We start from the raw sequence: 17852 nt of genomic DNA on the forward strand, positions 1-17852 counted from the left end.
CCCTCTAATGGCAAAAGCCGCAAAACATTTAACACTCACATTCTCCTTACCCATCATAATACTAAAAAATATATATATATATATATATATATCTTGCATTTTACCTGAACTGGCCCCAATAGGAAAAAGATTGCTACCCTTGTTGCATGTTGTTGTCATCATTCCAATTAAATTGAACTAAACTAATGAAATGGGGAGACGTTATATTTCCATGTGGTCTCCTGTGTCCAACAAAAGCTTTTATTGCCTTGACCCTAACCTGTCACCTCCAGTGGGCGGAGCTTATAACAAGATGCTGATCACGATGGAATTGACGAGCGGACACAAAACTGTGCGAGGTTTGCCTGTTCCGGCACTAAATCTGTGCTGGAATCTTTGGCAATATTTATGCAAAGCACAAAAAAAAACCTAATTTAAAATAAAAAAAGAGAGAAAGGCACTGGCGTTGTCAGGTAGAACATGAGTCACTGCTTTTGTTAATATTTTTGTTTCCACTCCTCAGTCAAAGCGTCGCTACGTGTGATGCACCTCGTGGAACATGAGCTCGCGTGGGATGGGCGTCTCGGGGCCGTGGATGGTAGTGGCGCGGCGCTCGAACGCCGTCACCATCTGCTTCACCACCTCGTCGAAGAACACGTGCGCCAGCTGCGAGTGGATGAGCGAGCGGAACTCAAAGGAGATCTGAGGAACAATCGAGGAGCGGGAGGAAACGGTGCATCGACACATTTATTTAAATGGCATCTTCATGAGGTTGATTTTCAAATGTACTCACGTCAAAGTCCACAGTACAAGTGCGAGGGTAGCCTGGCAGGCCGGGACTGAAGCGCCAAATCGTCTCCAGGTGGTTGAACAGTTTGCCGTCCGAGCAGGCCGCCTGGTGAGCCATGCACGAGGGAGAATTGCGTCAGAGCTTTAGAAGACGGTGGCCGCTTCATTCAAATTTTAATCCAAGATTGCGTGTTAAAACGTATTTTTGAAGATGATTAGGAAAAACTTTTTTTTTTTTTGCATTAGTGCAAAAAAATTTATCTACATACCAAGTTTGCTTGCAAAAAAAAAAAGTACTTGAACTTAATGTTCAATCTTCAAGTGCACCACCATCATGGCCAATGTTAAAATACAATAGCAAAGTACAATTAATATTTTACACGACTATAACATGCAGTTTGAATATTAACATTGCACTTTACAACTGATTCAAATGGTCAGATAATAAGCAAGGTCTGCAGAAACTGGATCATTTGAATCAGATGTTTTGCAACGGGTAGACAGAAAACATGCAGGACCGGAATTGCCTACCCATGCTGTGCAGGAAAATATATATATCTTTATTGTACTTAAATAATACTTAAAATGTGTTGACTCTAAAAGTTAAAAAAAAAAATTGCCCTTCGAGAATGGTTTCAAAACAAACAGCTCTTAAAGGTTAAATGCAAATATACTGAGGTCAAGTTTTCAGTGCAAATGAACAACAGTGTTCCTTTTGTGGAGTAATACAAAAAGCAACCCACCTTGACCAGGTGAGGGCGGACTGTGGTGACAAGGGACGTGTAATTTTCCGTCACTGGTGGAAAGCCAACGGTGAGTTTGGCCTTGCAGTATCCACTTCGCTGGAAGATGACGTCGGACTTCTTGCACCAGGGAACGAAGTGGCGGTACTCCGCCACGTTAGCCACCACTTCGTACATCTGTTGCATGGAATATCTGTGCATAAAAAAAAGTTTAATTTTGATGTTAAATTGACTGTCAGCCATTTTGAAAGTTCCCCGTATTGCCATCCGTATTAGAGCATTTTTATTATAGCTTCTGTGACAACTTAAACACCAAACCTAACAAGAGTGGTCTTTTTTTTCCACGACGAAAAAATTATAGCTTTTCCACTATTTAGTAAATACCAGTTCCACACAGGTTGAAAAACAAAGGTTTCAAAAAACAGAGAATTGTTCTGAAAAGAATCAATGAGGCTCATGAAAACAACAAAAACAAGACAGATATATGCATTACCCAATAATACGCCTTTCAGCATATTCTCTTCTCTTGGAGAAAGTGTTGGCAATGTTGAAGAAGGCACGGGTGGGAAAGATGATGCTGCGGACAGGCATAGTGGTGCCCAGCAGGGCAGGGAGATGCGTCATCGGGATGCCATAAGATGGTTGGTATCTGCTGGACACCCAACACACACAATGACATATTTTTATAGAAGACCTTGGCCCTCTTCTTGCGCTGACATAACACCAGGAAAGTGACACGTTGGAGATCTTTACATGCCACACAGGACAAACTTCTTCATGAAAAATCCAATGGCCACGTCTTTAATTTTAACAATTTTCAACAAAAATGATCCACCCGGACATAGTGTAAGAGTCATAACAGAGATGAGATGGAGATCTGAGACAAAATGCACAAGTCGAGGAAAACAGTAGTAGTAGCAAATTGATTCTTGTTAAGAAATACCACACGTGACAGCAGTACGGAGACAAACACATCTCAGCAAATTGCTCCCAAAGTGCAAAAGTTGAAGGAATGCAGACATATTGACTTGTTTACTATTCTCACTTGGGGAAAGGGGGTTTGTTTTTAAATGAAAACAGATAAAGTGTCATTGCATTTTTGTAGTTAGCTGTATATAGCAAGTATTTTAAAAATAGAGTAATCTCTAGACTTGGACCTGATATGGTCATTCTTAGGTAAACATACGCTTATTTGACAAAGACTGCTGTGACCTTTAAAGCAGTAAACCTTCATCTTTGGCTGTTACTTCATAAGTTGTCAAAGTGACCCAAAATTCCACATCAACTATAAAATACAAAAAAAAAAAAAAGGCTATTCTGATATCGCTACCTTGAATCGAGACACGTTACATGGAAGCTGCCGTGCTGTCATTTTAGCAAAGCATGTGACAGCATTCCAGGTTAACAAAAGGTCACGGACGCCAATGCTACTCCAGTTGAAGATGCAAATCTTATTTCGGTTTCATTTTCATAGCTTTTTCCACCAATCACTTTGGACTAGTTTTCTAATGGAAAAGATTTCAAAACCATCCCAGTTTTACTGTATCCTTAAGCGGCTTGCAGTGGTATATTTGTAATGGAACGCTTTAAAAAAAGTTTTTAACTTGACAGACGTGCTCTGTGCTAGTCGGATTGAGGCGGTGGCCCATTCCTGTCCGATCCTGACTGGTTGAAATGTGATATAGTCACCGTGTGACTGACTCCGACGGTCAATGCAAGTGCAACCTCAGAATAGAAGGCGGCCATCAATGTAGGACAAAAACCACACACGCGCAGAGGTGGAAATTAACACGTAATAATGTTAAGTCTCAGCACTGTTTGCAGTCGTGTGGGAGTCATCACTGTGTGAGCCTGTTGGTGACTCGAAACATTCATTGACATTTGGAAGGATACATCCAAGCAATTTCTCGCCTTTCAATACACGTCACTAGAAACTCATTTGTATTCCATCCTGGCTGCACCTTCATCAGCTGCTCTTCCGTATAAGTCTCAATTTATTTCAAATGACAAACTTGCATAGAAACTCTTTTGACAAAGTTTCAACAACTCGCTTATAATCAAACTATAAATTAATTTCTTTCTTATGAGCAACAATGTAGGAAAAAAAAAAAGAGCAGGAGCTGCAATGTCATAACTCACATTTGAACATTAATAGCCCGTCTGAGTATAGTAGTCAAAGCTGCAGACCCTGACCTGCCACCTGATTTTCATAATGTGAATATTTCTTTTGCTGCAACAGATAACGTGTCATCGAAGGGTCCCTCCTTGCCGCCCTGGCGCCTGCGTTCAGAGCAAGACAAAAACATCTGACCCAATTGTCCTCCCACATAGCCCGCTTGCCTCTTTGGCGCCTCTGCACTCAACCACCGGCAAATTGTGTAGCGGGCCGTCTGACAATAAGTCAATCAATCAATTTAACATGTTATGATTCATTGAATATAAAAACCAGGAGGTATGTGGACTTGGGTCAATTAGTGGTGTCCAGATTTCAACGCAAACATGGTGAAGCTGTTAGGCTGCACACAGGTTGAAGAAGCTGCCAACAGAAGTAAAGTCATCCCAAGTGTAAATACATTTAAATCCTGGTTAAAAACGGTTTCCCCCATACACTTAATAAAGATCTTTTAAGCATTAAAATCAATTTCAGCAATGTTAGAAAGCTTTTTATTGCTTTACATCGCATTTAAATGCGTTTATAAACAATGCACATTATTTTAATAGTTGTTTAAACTTGTATTCTCTGATTTGCCTTTTGAAAGTTTTGAGCTGTTAAATGCTTTTAAGTGTTGTGTTGTGCACAAACTATTTTCTTCTCGCCTTGGGTCATACTGTCGATTGCAGTTTGCAAAAAATACCATTGATGTGAATTTAGGGCTCAATCCACACATGCAATTCGTTAATTCTCACAATTCACTGAAAGTTAAGAATGCAAAAAGTTGGGTGGAAGAAAACTACGCTGCAGAGATATTTATGTAAGCTTTGGTGGCAATGGGGAACATACCAGCGTTTTGTTTGCGATCAAATACTGTTGGGGTCCAAATTTAAAAAGCATATGTGGCACGACTACTAAGATAACAATTTTTACCTGAAATGACTCCCGGAGCGTGCGTCCCGGCTGTACGCGGACGGTGGCGGCTTCACACAAGCAGCGATCTTTCGCAAGCTTCGAGCTCCTCTCGCCATCTTTCCCACCAAGTTGGTTCGTTCTTCTCCAGCTGATGGCTTCTAAGCGGAGAGACTCGCAACAGGCCACGCCTCCTTCGTCTAAATCCAACTCCTTAATGGTCAATTGAATGACGCTAAGACGCTGTCATTGGTTACTTGTTGAGTACGTCAACGAGGGGAAAAAAAAGAATACACTGTCCTGTCATGAGATGTTGGTTCCGGTTGTCTCGTGAAACATAAGCCACTCAGTCAAGTGCACTGGACTTTTAACCTTTTTGGCCTCTTTATTGATCATGTATATCACCAATGACGTCTAGATACTGTTGGCATATTAGTGACACATTGTCCACTAAAAATGATTGGGGCGCATAATTCCCCCCAGTGCTTTGCAGTCATTCCACCCCACGGGTTATTATTATTATTATTATTATTATTATTATTATTATTATTATTATTATTATTATTATTATTATTATTATTATTATTATTATTATTATTATTATTATTATTATTATTATTATTATTATTATTATTATTATTATTATTATTATTATTATTATTATTATTAACAAATGAAACATCCTCAGATCCTTCAGAAAAAGAATAAGCAATCCCTTTTTTTTGAACCGCTGTAAGAATATTTTGCTTGGGTAACATCTGTGAATTGTGTTTGAATGACATTCCTTCACTTTTGTGGCAAGTTCCAGATTTGTATCTAGTAAAGACTATAAATTTTGATATCTCAGTGAAAGAGAACAAAAGGTTTTATTTTGGCGATGAGCACCAAAACGGAAGCGACAAACTACTCTACTGGTGCTTTTACTGACTTCCTGTTTCATTCGCGAACAACCACCACCAAAATGGCGAAGATCGCCAAAACACACGACGGTAAAATGTTTTTGAAATTAATCCATTCGCACTAGTTTTGAGCTAGTCAACACATTTACATGACGACAATGTTCTTTGTCGAACAAACATGTGTTTATATCATTATTATATGCACTTTCTATGTATTTAAAACGAGAAAAACAGTCGGCCGGGATACGACGCAACGCGGTCAGATTTAGATAATGGCGCTGGTTGCTGTCTTGTTAGCATTTTTAGCCCTTTACACAGTCCACACGGTGGCGATTGTTGTTGACGCTGTGGATTCGTCGACGTGCATCATTCAAATCATTTCATTCGGCCTAAATACTTTAAAACAAGACGTGTAGATATTTTTTTTATTAAAGGATTTGTGCTAATTTTAGCATCAAGGCTAATGCAGCAGTGCGACAGTTAACACGTTGTTTGAGATTTGATACGCTGCCTCCTATGCGTCGTTGCGATTTGATGCTACACTTTTCTCCTTAAATTTCATCCATGCATTTTATGTATTTTGTGCAGATATCGAGGCCCAGATCCTCGAGATCCAGGGGATGAAAGCCAATCTGGTGGAGGAAGGAGATGAGCAGGGAGTCGGCCTTGTTTCAACTGGGTTCTATGACCAAGAAATCTATGGAGGGAGCGACAGTCGTTTTGCCGGCTATGTCACTTCCATTGCTGCAAACGAACAGGAAGAAGTAAGATGCGAGCCCCGCATACATATTCACAAATATGTTTTTGTGGTCCACTCCTTGTCTGGTAGCATTGTTATGCTGTCTTGAAACTTTGTTTATGCTTATGTTTTTTTTTCTTCCAGGACGATGAAGAAGAAACTGCGACGAGTTTGTTGGGTCAGAAAAAGCAAGGGTATCATGCTCCAGTGGCCATTCTCAATGCCATTCCTCAGTCAGATGAACAAGTATGTGATAACTGATGTGGATGCACACTGTAAAAGAATGTACAAAAATATAAAATGAACATTGTTACTCATCACAACTTTGTAGTATTTTGTAAATCTTTGCATGGATGGTCAGCACTCTCCCTGACACGTTGATCACATTTCTTTATATGAAAATTAATCATGTCTGCTACTTTTTTTTTTTTTTTTGCAGTATGATCCATTTGCGGAGCATCGTCCACAGAAGATTGCAGAGCGGGAGGACGAATACAAAGCTCGGCGCATGCAGATGATTATCTCGCCAGAGCGTCTCGACCCCTTTGCAGATGGTAAATTTGGCCTTTTTTCCATCCCCGTTATGACACGGTCCTTTTTATTATTCCCCCTATGGTTTTTGCTTTTTCTGTGCATCATCAAATGTAGCTGTTCAACCCTTCGACTACAATGCAGTTGCTTGCCTCCCAGACTCTACGCCTTCCCTGTGGTCAATCCTTTGTTGTTGTCTTTTGTCTTTTTAAAACAGTCATTTTGGACATCTTATCTAGTTTTTTGGGCAAAGAGTAGGATGGATTAGGATGCTTGATTTACAAAACACGCAAAATAGCGTAACAACTAATAGGATTACCATGCATTTGAGTGGGAGAGGTGGTTAGGTGCTCCAATGTCAAAATCAGATATGTCGCCTAACAAACGTGGGTAGCAGATGGGTTGTGTGTGTGAGTCGAAGGGTTAACAATCCTGTGCGACCACCAGTTGTACAAGATGTAAAGTGGAGCAACCTGTGAAGTTTAACCAAGAGCATCATTCGCCTGATGAGGGCACGGTATCTGATTGGCCACTGCTTAGGAAGAGGGAACAATCCACGTAGGTTTCAGAAGTCGCTTTAGAAAATAACCATGATTGGTTTTGCGCCAAAAACGACTTTAATTTGAATGGATTTAGTGTCACTGTTATTCTTGGCCTCTTTGAGGTATATGACGTTGCACCGTATGTAGCCATTAGGGGTGGGCATTATAAAAATATTTCCTTGATCAACTAAAGGGAAATTAACATTTTTGATATTGTTAATTTTTGTTGGGGAAATTGTTAAGGTACTAAAGTGTTTTTCAACACAGGTATCACATATGTAAGGTCTATGAGTAGGTTTATTTATTCAAATGCAAATAACCTTATGTCTAAATACACATTATAGTAACGGTGGCACAATGGGTTACTTACTATGGAGCTCCCTGGACTACGCAGTTGTCAAATTATTTTGAGACCTTGGTTGGTGCTGTTTTCTCAGTGTGCGACAGCTCAAATGGGCTTAGTTGATTATTTTTACTGAGGTTAAAAAGGTGTTTATTTGCAGGCAGTCTGTACTGGTCTTTAGTGGATCTCTCGCCTGGGGAGGATTTGGGGGACAGCCTTAATGTGGGGCATTGTATAGCGCTTTGAGCACCATGACGGTGTGTTTACCATTTATTTGACAGAGTTAAATCAACACCGTGTTTGCACCCTTCCAGTGTAGTCTATTTTGACTTAATTGCTTCAAGATAAATCACCCATCAATTCCACACAATAAGTCCATCCACCTGTAATTGATTATGCCCATCCCTCGTAGCGACATACAAGCAAAAATCGGAAAGCTTTTCGACCACAAGGCGAGTTGAATTGTTGGAATAGCGTTAGCATTACCAGTAGTGTGAGGCTTGTTAGGAGCCTGCATGTAAGGAGAGCAAAGAGAGCTCTGTGTACAAACTTTGTTGTTGTCAAAATGTATTTTTATTTTACAAGGCTCTCTGTAAAATAGAAATATGTTCTCTAAGCAAATTGTGTGCCACCATACCACAGGCCCATACTAACTGTCCTTAATTTCTCTCCTACAGCAGTACTGCTTTGCCAGTCCTGTACTGCACTCTGTTAAGGGCGCAGCAACTCATCCTGTGTAGGTTATGGGGGACACAGAGAGAACTGTGCACTTGTCAGTTTTGGTCAGGGTCCACTTGCTCCTGGTCTTTGAACCCAGCTGGAGCTACTCTTGATTTTCTAAAAGACACTTTTTTTTTTTTTTTTTTTTACTGCCTTCAATTTGTCTTGACTATAATGTTTCACTTGCTACCTTTTTTAGTCAAAAAGGAAGTCAAGATAAATGTTATGTAAACAATGATTAAGTCTAGGAAAAGTGGCTCTGACAGTCATTTTTAATGCAGACTAATGATAAGCTTCAAAAGCAAGTCTTCATTTTAATCCATTTCAGAATTTTTTATCCCCCAAGAAGATACTTTGATTTCTTTCCCCCCCATCTTTTTTCTGTGTCAGATCAATGCTAAACAGGTGGTATACTGTTGTGTGTGAGTTCAAACCCTTTTCCAAAGTGTTACTAATGGTAAAGAGAAATTTTCTAGGCTGCTTTTCTGCTGGTTGAAGTCTGACTACAGAAGGACCCTTGGCACTGAAAGTGTACGTATTCTGAAGAGCACAGCCCAGGACCCCCCTCTGCATCAGTGATGGCTCTATCTACTTAAAAGAAAGCACCAAAAACTTAAGCTCTGCTCTCCATATAACTGCTTGTTTTTTCTTATGATGCTATGTCTATGTAAGAGAGGGTAAACATGTAACTCAGTTGGACATACTGTGATTTCACTGTTGTTGTTTTTTTTTTTTTTTAAACGGGAACATACATTTGTAGTCAGGGTTAGCTGGCTGTGTTTGTGCTTGGTGTGAATAACCTAAGCGAGTCCCGAGAGCGTGCACTAATGAGTGTCCTTTGTTCTTGTTGGTGCTCTTTCGCGCAGGAGGCAAAACGCCGGACCCCAAGCTACAGGTCAGATCCTATGTGGACGTCATGAGAGAGCAGAACCTGTCCAAAGAAGAAGTATGGAAATTAATTTGCAATTTGCCAAGATGATGATGTTTTCATTGTGTTAACCGTCTTTCACTACTTCCTGCGCAGAGAGAAATTCGTCTGCAGCTCGCAGAGAAGGCCAAGTCGGGTGACCTGAAAGCTGTCAATGGGTCCGCTGCCAGCCAAGCCGCCGCCGCTGCTGCTGCTGCCGCCGCCGCTGCTAAGCGCAAGCGCCGCTGGGACCAGACAGCTGACCAAACTCCGACCAATTCGACCCCCAAAAAGATGTCCAGCTGGGACCAGGCTGATGCCAATTCTGAGGTGAGTTTTGCCACATAAACATGATCATTGGAAATCTCCCATAAGTCAGATTGTCAATTTCTTTTGTGATTTAAAGACTCCGGGACACACTCCAGCGCACACACCTTCAAACAGCCGATGGGACGAAACACCTGGCCGGCCTAAAGGCAGTGAGACCCCCGGGGCCACACCCAGCTCACGCATGTGGGACCCTACACCCAGCCACACGCCGGCCGGTGCAGCCACGCCAGGCAGGGACACACCAGGTCACGCCACACCGGGCCACGGCGGAGCCACGGGAAGCGTCCGGAAGAACCGTTGGGACGAAACGCCAAAGACAGAGAGGGAGACCCCTGGGCACGGCAGTGGCTGGGCTGAAACTCCACGTACCGACAGGGGGGATGAGTCCGTCGGGGAGACTCCTACTCCAGGTGCCAGCAAGAGGAAATCTCGCTGGGATGAAACACCCGCTAGTCAGATGGGCTCTTCAACACCATTGCTGACTCCTGGAAAGACCCCAATCGGAACCCCTGCCATGAACATGGCTACCCCAACACCTGGTAAAGAAGCCGCGCATTCTAAATTATTACCATCGTTTTTACTAGTCTTTGAGGTGTAAACCCCAAACCCAGTAAAAGTGTGATATTGCCAGACGTGTACACTTTCACACAGTAAAATCTTATTCCATGGAGAGATGGACTGGTAAAGTCAGTAGCTGATGTTATTTGTAAAATAATTGTCAGATGGCACCTGTTGCTTTCCTATAAATTGGTGGGTCGAGGGGATGTTTATCATCATAACCCTTGTTCTGGCATTGCAGGTCACCTCATGAGCATGACTCCAGAACAACTGCAGGCGTGGAGGTGGGAGCGGGAGATAGACGAGAGAAACCGGCCTCTCACAGACGACGAGCTTGACGCCATGTTTCCTGAAGGATACAAGGTCCGTGCACCATTCTATCGCATACACTACCGCACATTTTCCAGTTGAAAACAAGTTCATCAATACTTTTGGGTCTTTGGTAATTTAGCCCCAAGGCTAGTTTAGTACCAGGGCTCAGTACCCATTCCTAATTTTATTTTGCTTTCAATGCAGGTGTTGCCTCCACCAGCTGGTTACGTGCCCATCCGCACACCGGCTCGCAAGCTCTCGGCAACGCCTACCCCCATCGGCGGCATGACCGGCTTCCACATGCAAGTGGAGGACCGTACCACCAAACAGATGAATGACCAACCCTCTGGAAACCTCCCCTTCCTCAAACCTGATGACATCCAGTATTTTGACAAATTGCTGGTGAGAATTACATCACATAAATCACATCAAATGTAATCCACACATCCGGGCTGTGTGGTAATTAAACATTTCTGAATGTGTTAGGTTGAGGTGGATGAGTCCACATTGAGCCCTGAAGAACAGAAAGAAAGAAAGATCATGAAGCTGCTGTTGAAGATTAAAAATGGCACTCCCCCCATGAGAAAGGTTGGTACCGCTCACGTTCATCCCTGTTCACCCCTAAACTTTTGAAATAAAGAAAGCATGCAGACTTTTGACCCGGTCTGCTTTTGGTTTTCAGGCGGCCCTGCGTCAGATCACAGACAAAGCTCGTGAGTTTGGAGCAGGACCTTTGTTCAACCAGATCCTCCCACTGCTCATGTCCCCAACCCTTGAGGACCAAGAACGCCACTTGCTGGTCAAAGTCATCGACCGTATTCTCTACAAACTTGACGACCTTGTTCGACCCTATGTACACAAGGTAAACACACGCTCGCACCTCTTGTACCTTTCCCAGTTAACTGGACAATGCAAAAGTGACAAACTGTCCTTTTTTGTGTCAAGATCCTGGTGGTGATTGAGCCCCTGCTCATTGATGAGGACTACTACGCCAGAGTAGAAGGCAGAGAGATCATTTCCAACTTGGCAAAGGTAACATTGAACATATTTCTGGAGCGTTTTTTTTTGCCTTCCGCGAACCATTCTCGCCTGTTCGACCTGTCCGGTGGTCGGATCAGGGCTAGTCGTTCGCTAGATTGACTCCAGCACGAGAGCTAGCAGACTTGACTTGAATGCCTTGTCTGTTCTCACCCTGCACTCGCCGGATACAATCAAGCTGTTTACAGATGCATATTTACCTTATGGAAACATGTTGACGGGCTTAAATAAGATTTGCCATACTGGATGCTAGCCAAAAAATTACTTAAAGTCAATGGAATGTAGAAAAGCTGCTTTGGATTGAGACCCTGAACCACTCCTGATTGCATAACCCCCTCGTGTTCACAGGCGGCTGGCCTGGCAACCATGATCTCTACCATGCGTCCCGACATTGACAACATGGACGAGTATGTGAGAAACACCACGGCCAGGGCCTTCGCGGTGGTGGCGTCTGCCCTCGGCATCCCCTCCCTGCTACCCTTCCTCAAAGCCGTGTGCAAAAGCAAGAAGTCATGGCAGGCCCGGCACACGGGCATCAAGATCGTACAGCAGATCGCCATCCTTATGGGATGCGCCATCCTTCCTCACCTGCGCAGCTTGGTTGAGATCATTGAGCACGGTCAGTGGCGTTCAAAAGCAAGATGAGTGTTATCACAGTACCCACCACAGGGTTGGTGTTCTTTACTAACCGACAAAACCTGTGGCGGTGCAGGTCTGGTGGATGAGCAGCAAAAGGTGAGGACCATCAGTGCCCTGGCCATCGCTGCGTTGGCCGAAGCCGCAACACCCTATGGTATCGAATCCTTTGACTCGGTGCTCAAGCCCCTCTGGAAGGGTATCAGACAGCACAGAGGAAAAGTAAGTAAATGGACACCAAACTTTACATATGCACTTTTGTTTTTCATACTATTGGAACATCAGCACCCAGCATGAAGCCTAAAAGTGGCTCCAGTATAAATTTTTGCTTGCTGTGGCATTTCTTTGGGGCTGTTGCTATTAGTAGCGGTCCGAATGCTTGAGTTAATTAATGCCTTCTTTTTTTTACGTCAGGGCTTGGCTGCCTTCCTCAAAGCTATTGGCTACCTGATCCCTTTGATGGACGCCGAGTACGCCAACTACTACACCCGAGAAGTCATGTTGATCCTCATCAGAGAGTTCCAGTCTCCAGATGAGGAGATGAAAAAGATTGTTCTAAAGGTAAGAAGCCAGCGTCACATAGATATGTGAGACTACTGTGCGACACATTCTCGCCTGTTCTTCCTGTTTGTGGTTGAATCAGGGCTAGTAGTTCGCTAGATAAACTCCCAACATGAGAATTTGCAGGGCCGACGACACGTGTTTGCTCTGTTCTCACCCTGCAACCCGTTGGGGACAAGCTCAAGTTTTTCCTCTTCTGATCAGCATTACCTTCTCATCTCGTAGGTGGTGAAGCAGTGCTGTGGCACCGATGGTGTGGAGGCCAACTACATAAAGACTGAGATCCTGCCCCCCTTCTTCAAGCACTTTTGGCAGCACAGGATGGCTTTGGACAGACGTAACTATAGACAGGTAACAGGGAAGCTTTCCTGTTGGTCTCGACAAAAATGAGAAAAGATGGCAGTGACACATTTGAATCAGCGAATATAAAGGCGGATATGTTCCCCAAAAACTACAAATGCCAAACTGCATAAATGCAGGGATTCACTGTATATCAACGAGCTTTCTAATGCTAAAGCTAATCGAAGTTTTGCAATCATTGCAGTTGGTGGACACCACCGTTGAACTGGCCAACAAGGTGGGAGCCGCAGAAATTATCTCCCGCATTGTGGACGACCTGAAAGACGAGGCAGAGCAGTACCGTAAAATGGTCATGGAGACCATCGAGAAGATTATGGGCAACCTGGGCGCCGCCGACATCGACCACAAGCTGGAGGAGCAGTTGATTGACGGCATCCTGTACGCCTTCCAGGAACAGACCACAGAGGTGAGCACAAAAGCAATGTAACATTTATTCACGTGTATATACATGTCTACTCACGGAATCCAATTTCCTTTGCAGGATTCGGTGATGCTCAACGGCTTCGGCACGGTGGTTAACGCCCTCGGCAAGCGTGTCAAGCCCTACCTGCCTCAGATCTGCGGTACGGTACTTTGGCGTCTCAACAACAAGTCGGCCAAAGTGCGTCAGCAAGCTGCTGACCTCATCTCACGCACCGCCGTGGTCATGAAAACATGCCAGGAGGTACGTTGAAAAGCCACATCGATAATATTGTGTTGATGTCCCGGACATGAATGACTCGTTTTTGTTTATATCTGCATCTGCAGGAAAAGCTAATGGGTCACTTGGGTGTGGTCCTGTATGAATACCTAGGAGAAGAATACCCTGAAGTACTGGGCAGCATCTTGGGAGCGCTGAAGGCCATTGTAAATGTTATAGGTATGTCACCACATGTTAGTGATAGTTACTCCAGTTAAAAAAACGTGACTGTCTCCCTGTTCCTAATTTGCTTGAATACATGTGTCAAAAAGTCTTACCATACTCACCCTTTCTGCAGGCATGCACAAGATGACTCCCCCCATCAAAGACCTGCTCCCTCGTTTGACTCCGATCTTGAAGAACAGACACGAGAAAGTGCAGGAGAATTGCATCGACCTGGTGGGCAGGATAGCGGACAGGTAAGCATTCCGCACACTGCAAATAACCACCTGCATAACTGCACATCTCATCTTGTGATTGTCAATTTATTCCAGGGGTGCTGAGTACGTGTCAGCCAGAGAGTGGATGAGGATTTGTTTTGAGTTGCTGGAGCTTCTCAAGGCTCACAAAAAGGCCATCCGCAGAGCCACTGTCAACACATTTGGCTACATCGCCAAGGCTATTGGGTGAGTGGCTACAAGTAGTGATTGCTTTCATTATGTAACTAACACATGCTGTCCAAGATGCTGTGAATGTATTTGATAACCCCCAAAAGTGCAAGAATCAATTATGACAAATCCTTTGATTGACAAATTGTTGCCGTCCTCTCACTTCCCAGCCCACACGACGTCTTGGCCACGTTGCTCAACAACTTGAAAGTGCAGGAGCGTCAGAACCGCGTCTGCACCACCGTGGCCATCGCCATCGTGGCCGAGACGTGTTCGCCCTTCACCGTTCTGCCCGCGCTTATGAACGAGTACCGCGTTCCTGAGCTCAATGTGCAGAACGGCGTACTCAAGTCGCTGTCCTTCCTGTTCGAGTACATTGGCGAGATGGGCAAGGACTACATCTACGCCGTCACGCCGCTGCTTGAGGATGCGCTTATGGACAGGTAACTCGCCAATGTGGAGAAATAATAAAGCTTTCAACCCTAACTTTAAATAACTTAAAATGGGGAGTCATTTACTAATGTCATGCAGCCTATTAATATTTTTAGGGAAGTATCTATTGCTCATTATTTGATTAACCTGTCTTAATGTGTTTCTGCAGAGATCTGGTCCATAGGCAAACTGCCAGCGCGGTGGTCCAGCACATGTCCTTGGGCGTTTACGGTTTCGGGTGTGAGGACTCCCTCAACCATTTGCTAAACTACGTGTGGCCCAACGTGTTTGAGACGTCGCCTCACGTCATTCAGGCTGTCATGGGCGCCCTGGAAGGCTTGAGGGTCGCCATCGGGCCGTGCCGCATGCTGCAGTACTGCTTACAGGTAAACAAAGCCTCAACTTGAACCCCTTTTACACTCCATTTTAAGTTTAACAATTAGATTAAATCAGCGTATTCCTCACGTATTTAATGACCAGTTAATTGTTCAATTCTGCCGATCAAGAAGAATCACACTTCCTCTTGCATCCTGTGATTTCAGGGTCTTTTCCACCCGGCGCGGAAAGTGCGCGACGTCTACTGGAAGATTTACAACTCCATCTACATCGGTTCCCAAGATGCCCTCATCGCCCACTACCCTCAAGTGTACAACGATGAGAAAAATATGTATATCCGCTACGAGCTGGACTACGTCTTGTAAATAAGCCCCTTGTTCCTCTGCTTTTCCGAATTGGTTTGGTTTTGCTGCCCCAAGTTTATCAGCCCTTCTGTTGTCTTTGAGGCTTGCACAGAAAGTTCAAACTGAGCATTAAGAGTAAGTGGAATACGTTAGTTGTATGTATTTCCTCCCTGCCCTTCAAGCCATATTGTTTCCCCATCAGTGATCAAAATAGGTAAAAGCAGTTGGAATTGTTTTAAAATTTTGAATATTTCATATGTATCAATAGACAGTTTGATTGGCTGTTCCCTCTCTGTACCTTTTTCCATTTCACATCTCTGTTCTTAGGATTAGATTGTTGTTTTTATTTAACCAAATAAAAGGTTTCCGTACACTTGTTTGCACATCTGTTTCACAGTCATTAGACTTTGGCATTCCCAAATGAGACATCAGGACATCTTTATTCCAAGTTCATGCTGCTTAGACACAATAAGCAGATGAATGAAGATGAGCAATGAGGGCTCTGTGGGTGACAAAGTATGATGTCATCACTCACAAGAAACCACACTCAAGTCTTTCAAAATCCCCATTCCACTCAAAACTTTCAGAAGCTTCATTTCACAATAGTGCGTTACAGTTGCAACAGAAAACAATGCACTTCATGCACACAATCCGGCTTGGGCGCAATCGAGAGATTGGATCTCCATTATGTGTTTTTAAACACAGTGTAGTGTAAAAAAAAAACAACCTATTACATAAAATATAGGTTGGTGCCTTTTGATATACCAGACCTGACGAGCCGTCATTTGGTTGACGTGTGGCAGTGAACTCAAGTCAGGTCAATCAGCAGCTATTTTGCTGAGGAAAATGCAGTTTGCTTGTGTCACAACTCGTCCCCGGTTGCTTTATTATGTCTATGTTACCATGGTTTCTGTTGGCGTCGCCCCTCCCCTCCTGTGTTACCTGTAACCACAGTCACCTGCCTCTTGTTACCTGTCGCCCCGCCCCTCCTGTGTTACCTGTAACGACAGTCACCTGCCTCTTGTTACCTGTCGCCCCGCCCCTCCTGTGTTACCTGTAACGACAGTCACCTGCCTCTTGTTACCTGTCTTGTATTTAAGTCCTGTCTGCCCCTCACTCCTGTCGGGTCGTTGATGTATTTTGTCTTGCGTATTTGTCAGTCAGTTCCGTTTCTGTTATCCAATCTGTCATTCATTCATTCCTGTTGTTGGTTTTGTTAGGAAGTTATGTTAGTTTGCAGGTTTTGTTGGTTTGTCCCCTCATCCTCCCTTCCAACTACCTTTTGGTAGTTGGAAGGGAGGGGAACTACCTTTTCCCCCAACAAACCCTGATCCAAGCTGCATTTGGTTGCCCTGCTCCATTCCGATCCGTGACAGCTTGTTGCTAACATCAAACATTGATGACATGTTAACTGTAGGCATCGATAATTGTAGTTTTAGAAGCACCAGATATTTGAAAACAAATGATGAAGTAACATGTCAACTAAAACGCAAGCTAGGTTTGAGCCACCCTTGGCTACCATGAGTTCAAATAGTGCACGTTTGAGATGGCAGAGCAATATCAAGGTCACATATTTCAAACTGCTACAGCAAGTAGTCCAAAAATGTCAAGCTTATTTCAAAAGGGCGTTTGCCTCCTTTCTGGTGGAAAAATATTGTTGCAAAAGGTATAAAGATACATTTATTGATTAGGCTTGCATGGTAAAGCAGTGATAATGTTGGAAAATAATAGCCAATGACAAATAGCTGTTCTGTTCATTTGCACTTCGTCAAGTGTTCCTTCATTTGCAACATGTGAGGAAGATTAACACAAACTTTTAATTAACAATTCCCTTGTTTAACTGCCATGTTTGTCTCTGCATTTGACTTGGGTCAGACCACTAATGCGTAAACTGGCAAATGCATGCATGAACTGTCACATGCTGTTCAAAAGGGTTAAAAGGAAGACCACCCCCTTCCTCCCTTTACTTTTAATGTGACCCACATTCCATCTGCTGCACGCACATACCATCCAATTCGACTCGAGGAGCCCCTGCTTTCCATGCTGTCCCCACTACACAAATGCAAAGATACTGCACTAACTGTGTACTTTTGTTAAACTTCATGTTATCACACGCTTGGAACATTTGATTTGCTTTCAGGTTCATTTGTTTTGTAGCAAGTGGAAGCATCCTTGCATCCACCAACAGGCCACCTGCAAAGTTGAATGCACTAACAAACTTGCCTTTAAAAAGATACCAGTATGTCATAAGCATTTACTCTCACTTGGCTTATTTACAAAGAAACACCTAGATTCAAGCAAAAATTCTGCTTTAATATTGCATAAACAAAACGGCAGTTTGACGTACACAGAGTATCTGTTAAGTAAAATATATTGCATCAATAAGAGTCCAATTGGAACAA

The 17852-nt window shown here is 43.4% G+C and overlaps 2 protein-coding genes across 4 annotated transcripts; one reads left to right on the forward strand and one right to left on the reverse strand.

Annotated features, from left to right (window-relative positions):
• Window positions 1–201: 201 nt before the first annotated feature.
• On the reverse strand, window positions 202–4770 carry coq10b (coenzyme Q10B). Of its 2 annotated transcripts, none has more exons than XM_088382476.1 (5): window positions 4597–4770; window positions 2005–2163; window positions 1512–1704; window positions 773–874; window positions 202–681 (listed from the first exon to the last, which is right to left on the reverse strand). In XM_088382476.1, exons 1-5 carry the CDS (start codon window positions 4692–4694, stop codon window positions 514–516), a joined length of 720 nt encoding a protein of 239 aa, XP_088238602.1. In that variant the 5' UTR covers window positions 4695–4770; the 3' UTR covers window positions 202–513. The 2 variants fall into 2 exon arrangements, with proteins under 2 accessions (XP_088238602.1, XP_088238603.1); XM_088382477.1 differs by having other exon boundaries at window positions 2005–2160; window positions 4597–4767.
• A 710-nt stretch (window positions 4771–5480) lies between these two features.
• On the forward strand, window positions 5481–15833 carry sf3b1 (splicing factor 3b, subunit 1). 2 transcript variants are annotated; one of them, XM_088383616.1, is made up of 24 exons: window positions 5481–5564; window positions 6063–6238; window positions 6358–6459; window positions 6653–6767; window positions 9216–9295; window positions 9374–9586; window positions 9663–10125; window positions 10386–10507; window positions 10661–10858; window positions 10943–11044; window positions 11139–11318; window positions 11402–11488; window positions 11843–12113; window positions 12207–12352; window positions 12545–12691; window positions 12917–13042; window positions 13236–13457; window positions 13533–13715; window positions 13799–13910; window positions 14029–14149; window positions 14225–14356; window positions 14509–14781; window positions 14940–15156; window positions 15313–15833. In XM_088383616.1, exons 1-24 carry the CDS (start codon window positions 5537–5539, stop codon window positions 15469–15471), a joined length of 3975 nt encoding a protein of 1324 aa, XP_088239742.1. In that variant the 5' UTR covers window positions 5481–5536; the 3' UTR covers window positions 15472–15833. The 2 variants fall into 2 exon arrangements, with proteins under 2 accessions (XP_088239742.1, XP_088239743.1); XM_088383617.1 differs by lacking the exons at window positions 5481–5564; window positions 6063–6238 and adding an exon at window positions 8826–8880 and having other exon boundaries at window positions 6417–6459; window positions 6653–8365.
• The last annotated feature ends 2019 nt before the right edge of the window (window positions 15834–17852 follow it).

Source organism: Syngnathus floridae, chromosome 8 (assembly GCF_059516105.1).
Source record: "Syngnathus floridae isolate MCC-2025c chromosome 8, RoL_Sflo_1.0, whole genome shotgun sequence".
Lineage (NCBI taxonomy): Eukaryota > Metazoa > Chordata > Actinopteri > Syngnathiformes > Syngnathidae > Syngnathus > Syngnathus floridae.

Excerpts from the sequence above, each read along its gene's own strand:
- coq10b (XM_088382476.1), bottom strand. The coding sequence starts at position 4,694 with ATGGCGAGAGGAGCTCGAAGCTTGCGAAAGATCGCTGCTTGTGTGAAG. Across the intron at positions 2,164-4,596 it reads CGCTCCGGGAGTCATTTCAG|CAGATACCAACCATCTTATG; the intron begins GTAAAAATTGTT and ends TTGGGTGTCCAG. Across the intron at positions 682-772 it reads CTTGTACTGTGGACTTTGAC|ATCTCCTTTGAGTTCCGCTC; the intron begins GTGAGTACATTT and ends ATTGTTCCTCAG.
- sf3b1 (XM_088383616.1), top strand. The coding sequence starts at position 5,537 with ATGGCGAAGATCGCCAAAACACACGACG. Across the intron at positions 10,126-10,385 it reads CATGGCTACCCCAACACCTG|GTCACCTCATGAGCATGACT; the intron begins GTAAAGAAGCCG and ends CTGGCATTGCAG. Across the intron at positions 11,319-11,401 it reads TTCGACCCTATGTACACAAG|ATCCTGGTGGTGATTGAGCC; the intron begins GTAAACACACGC and ends TTTTGTGTCAAG.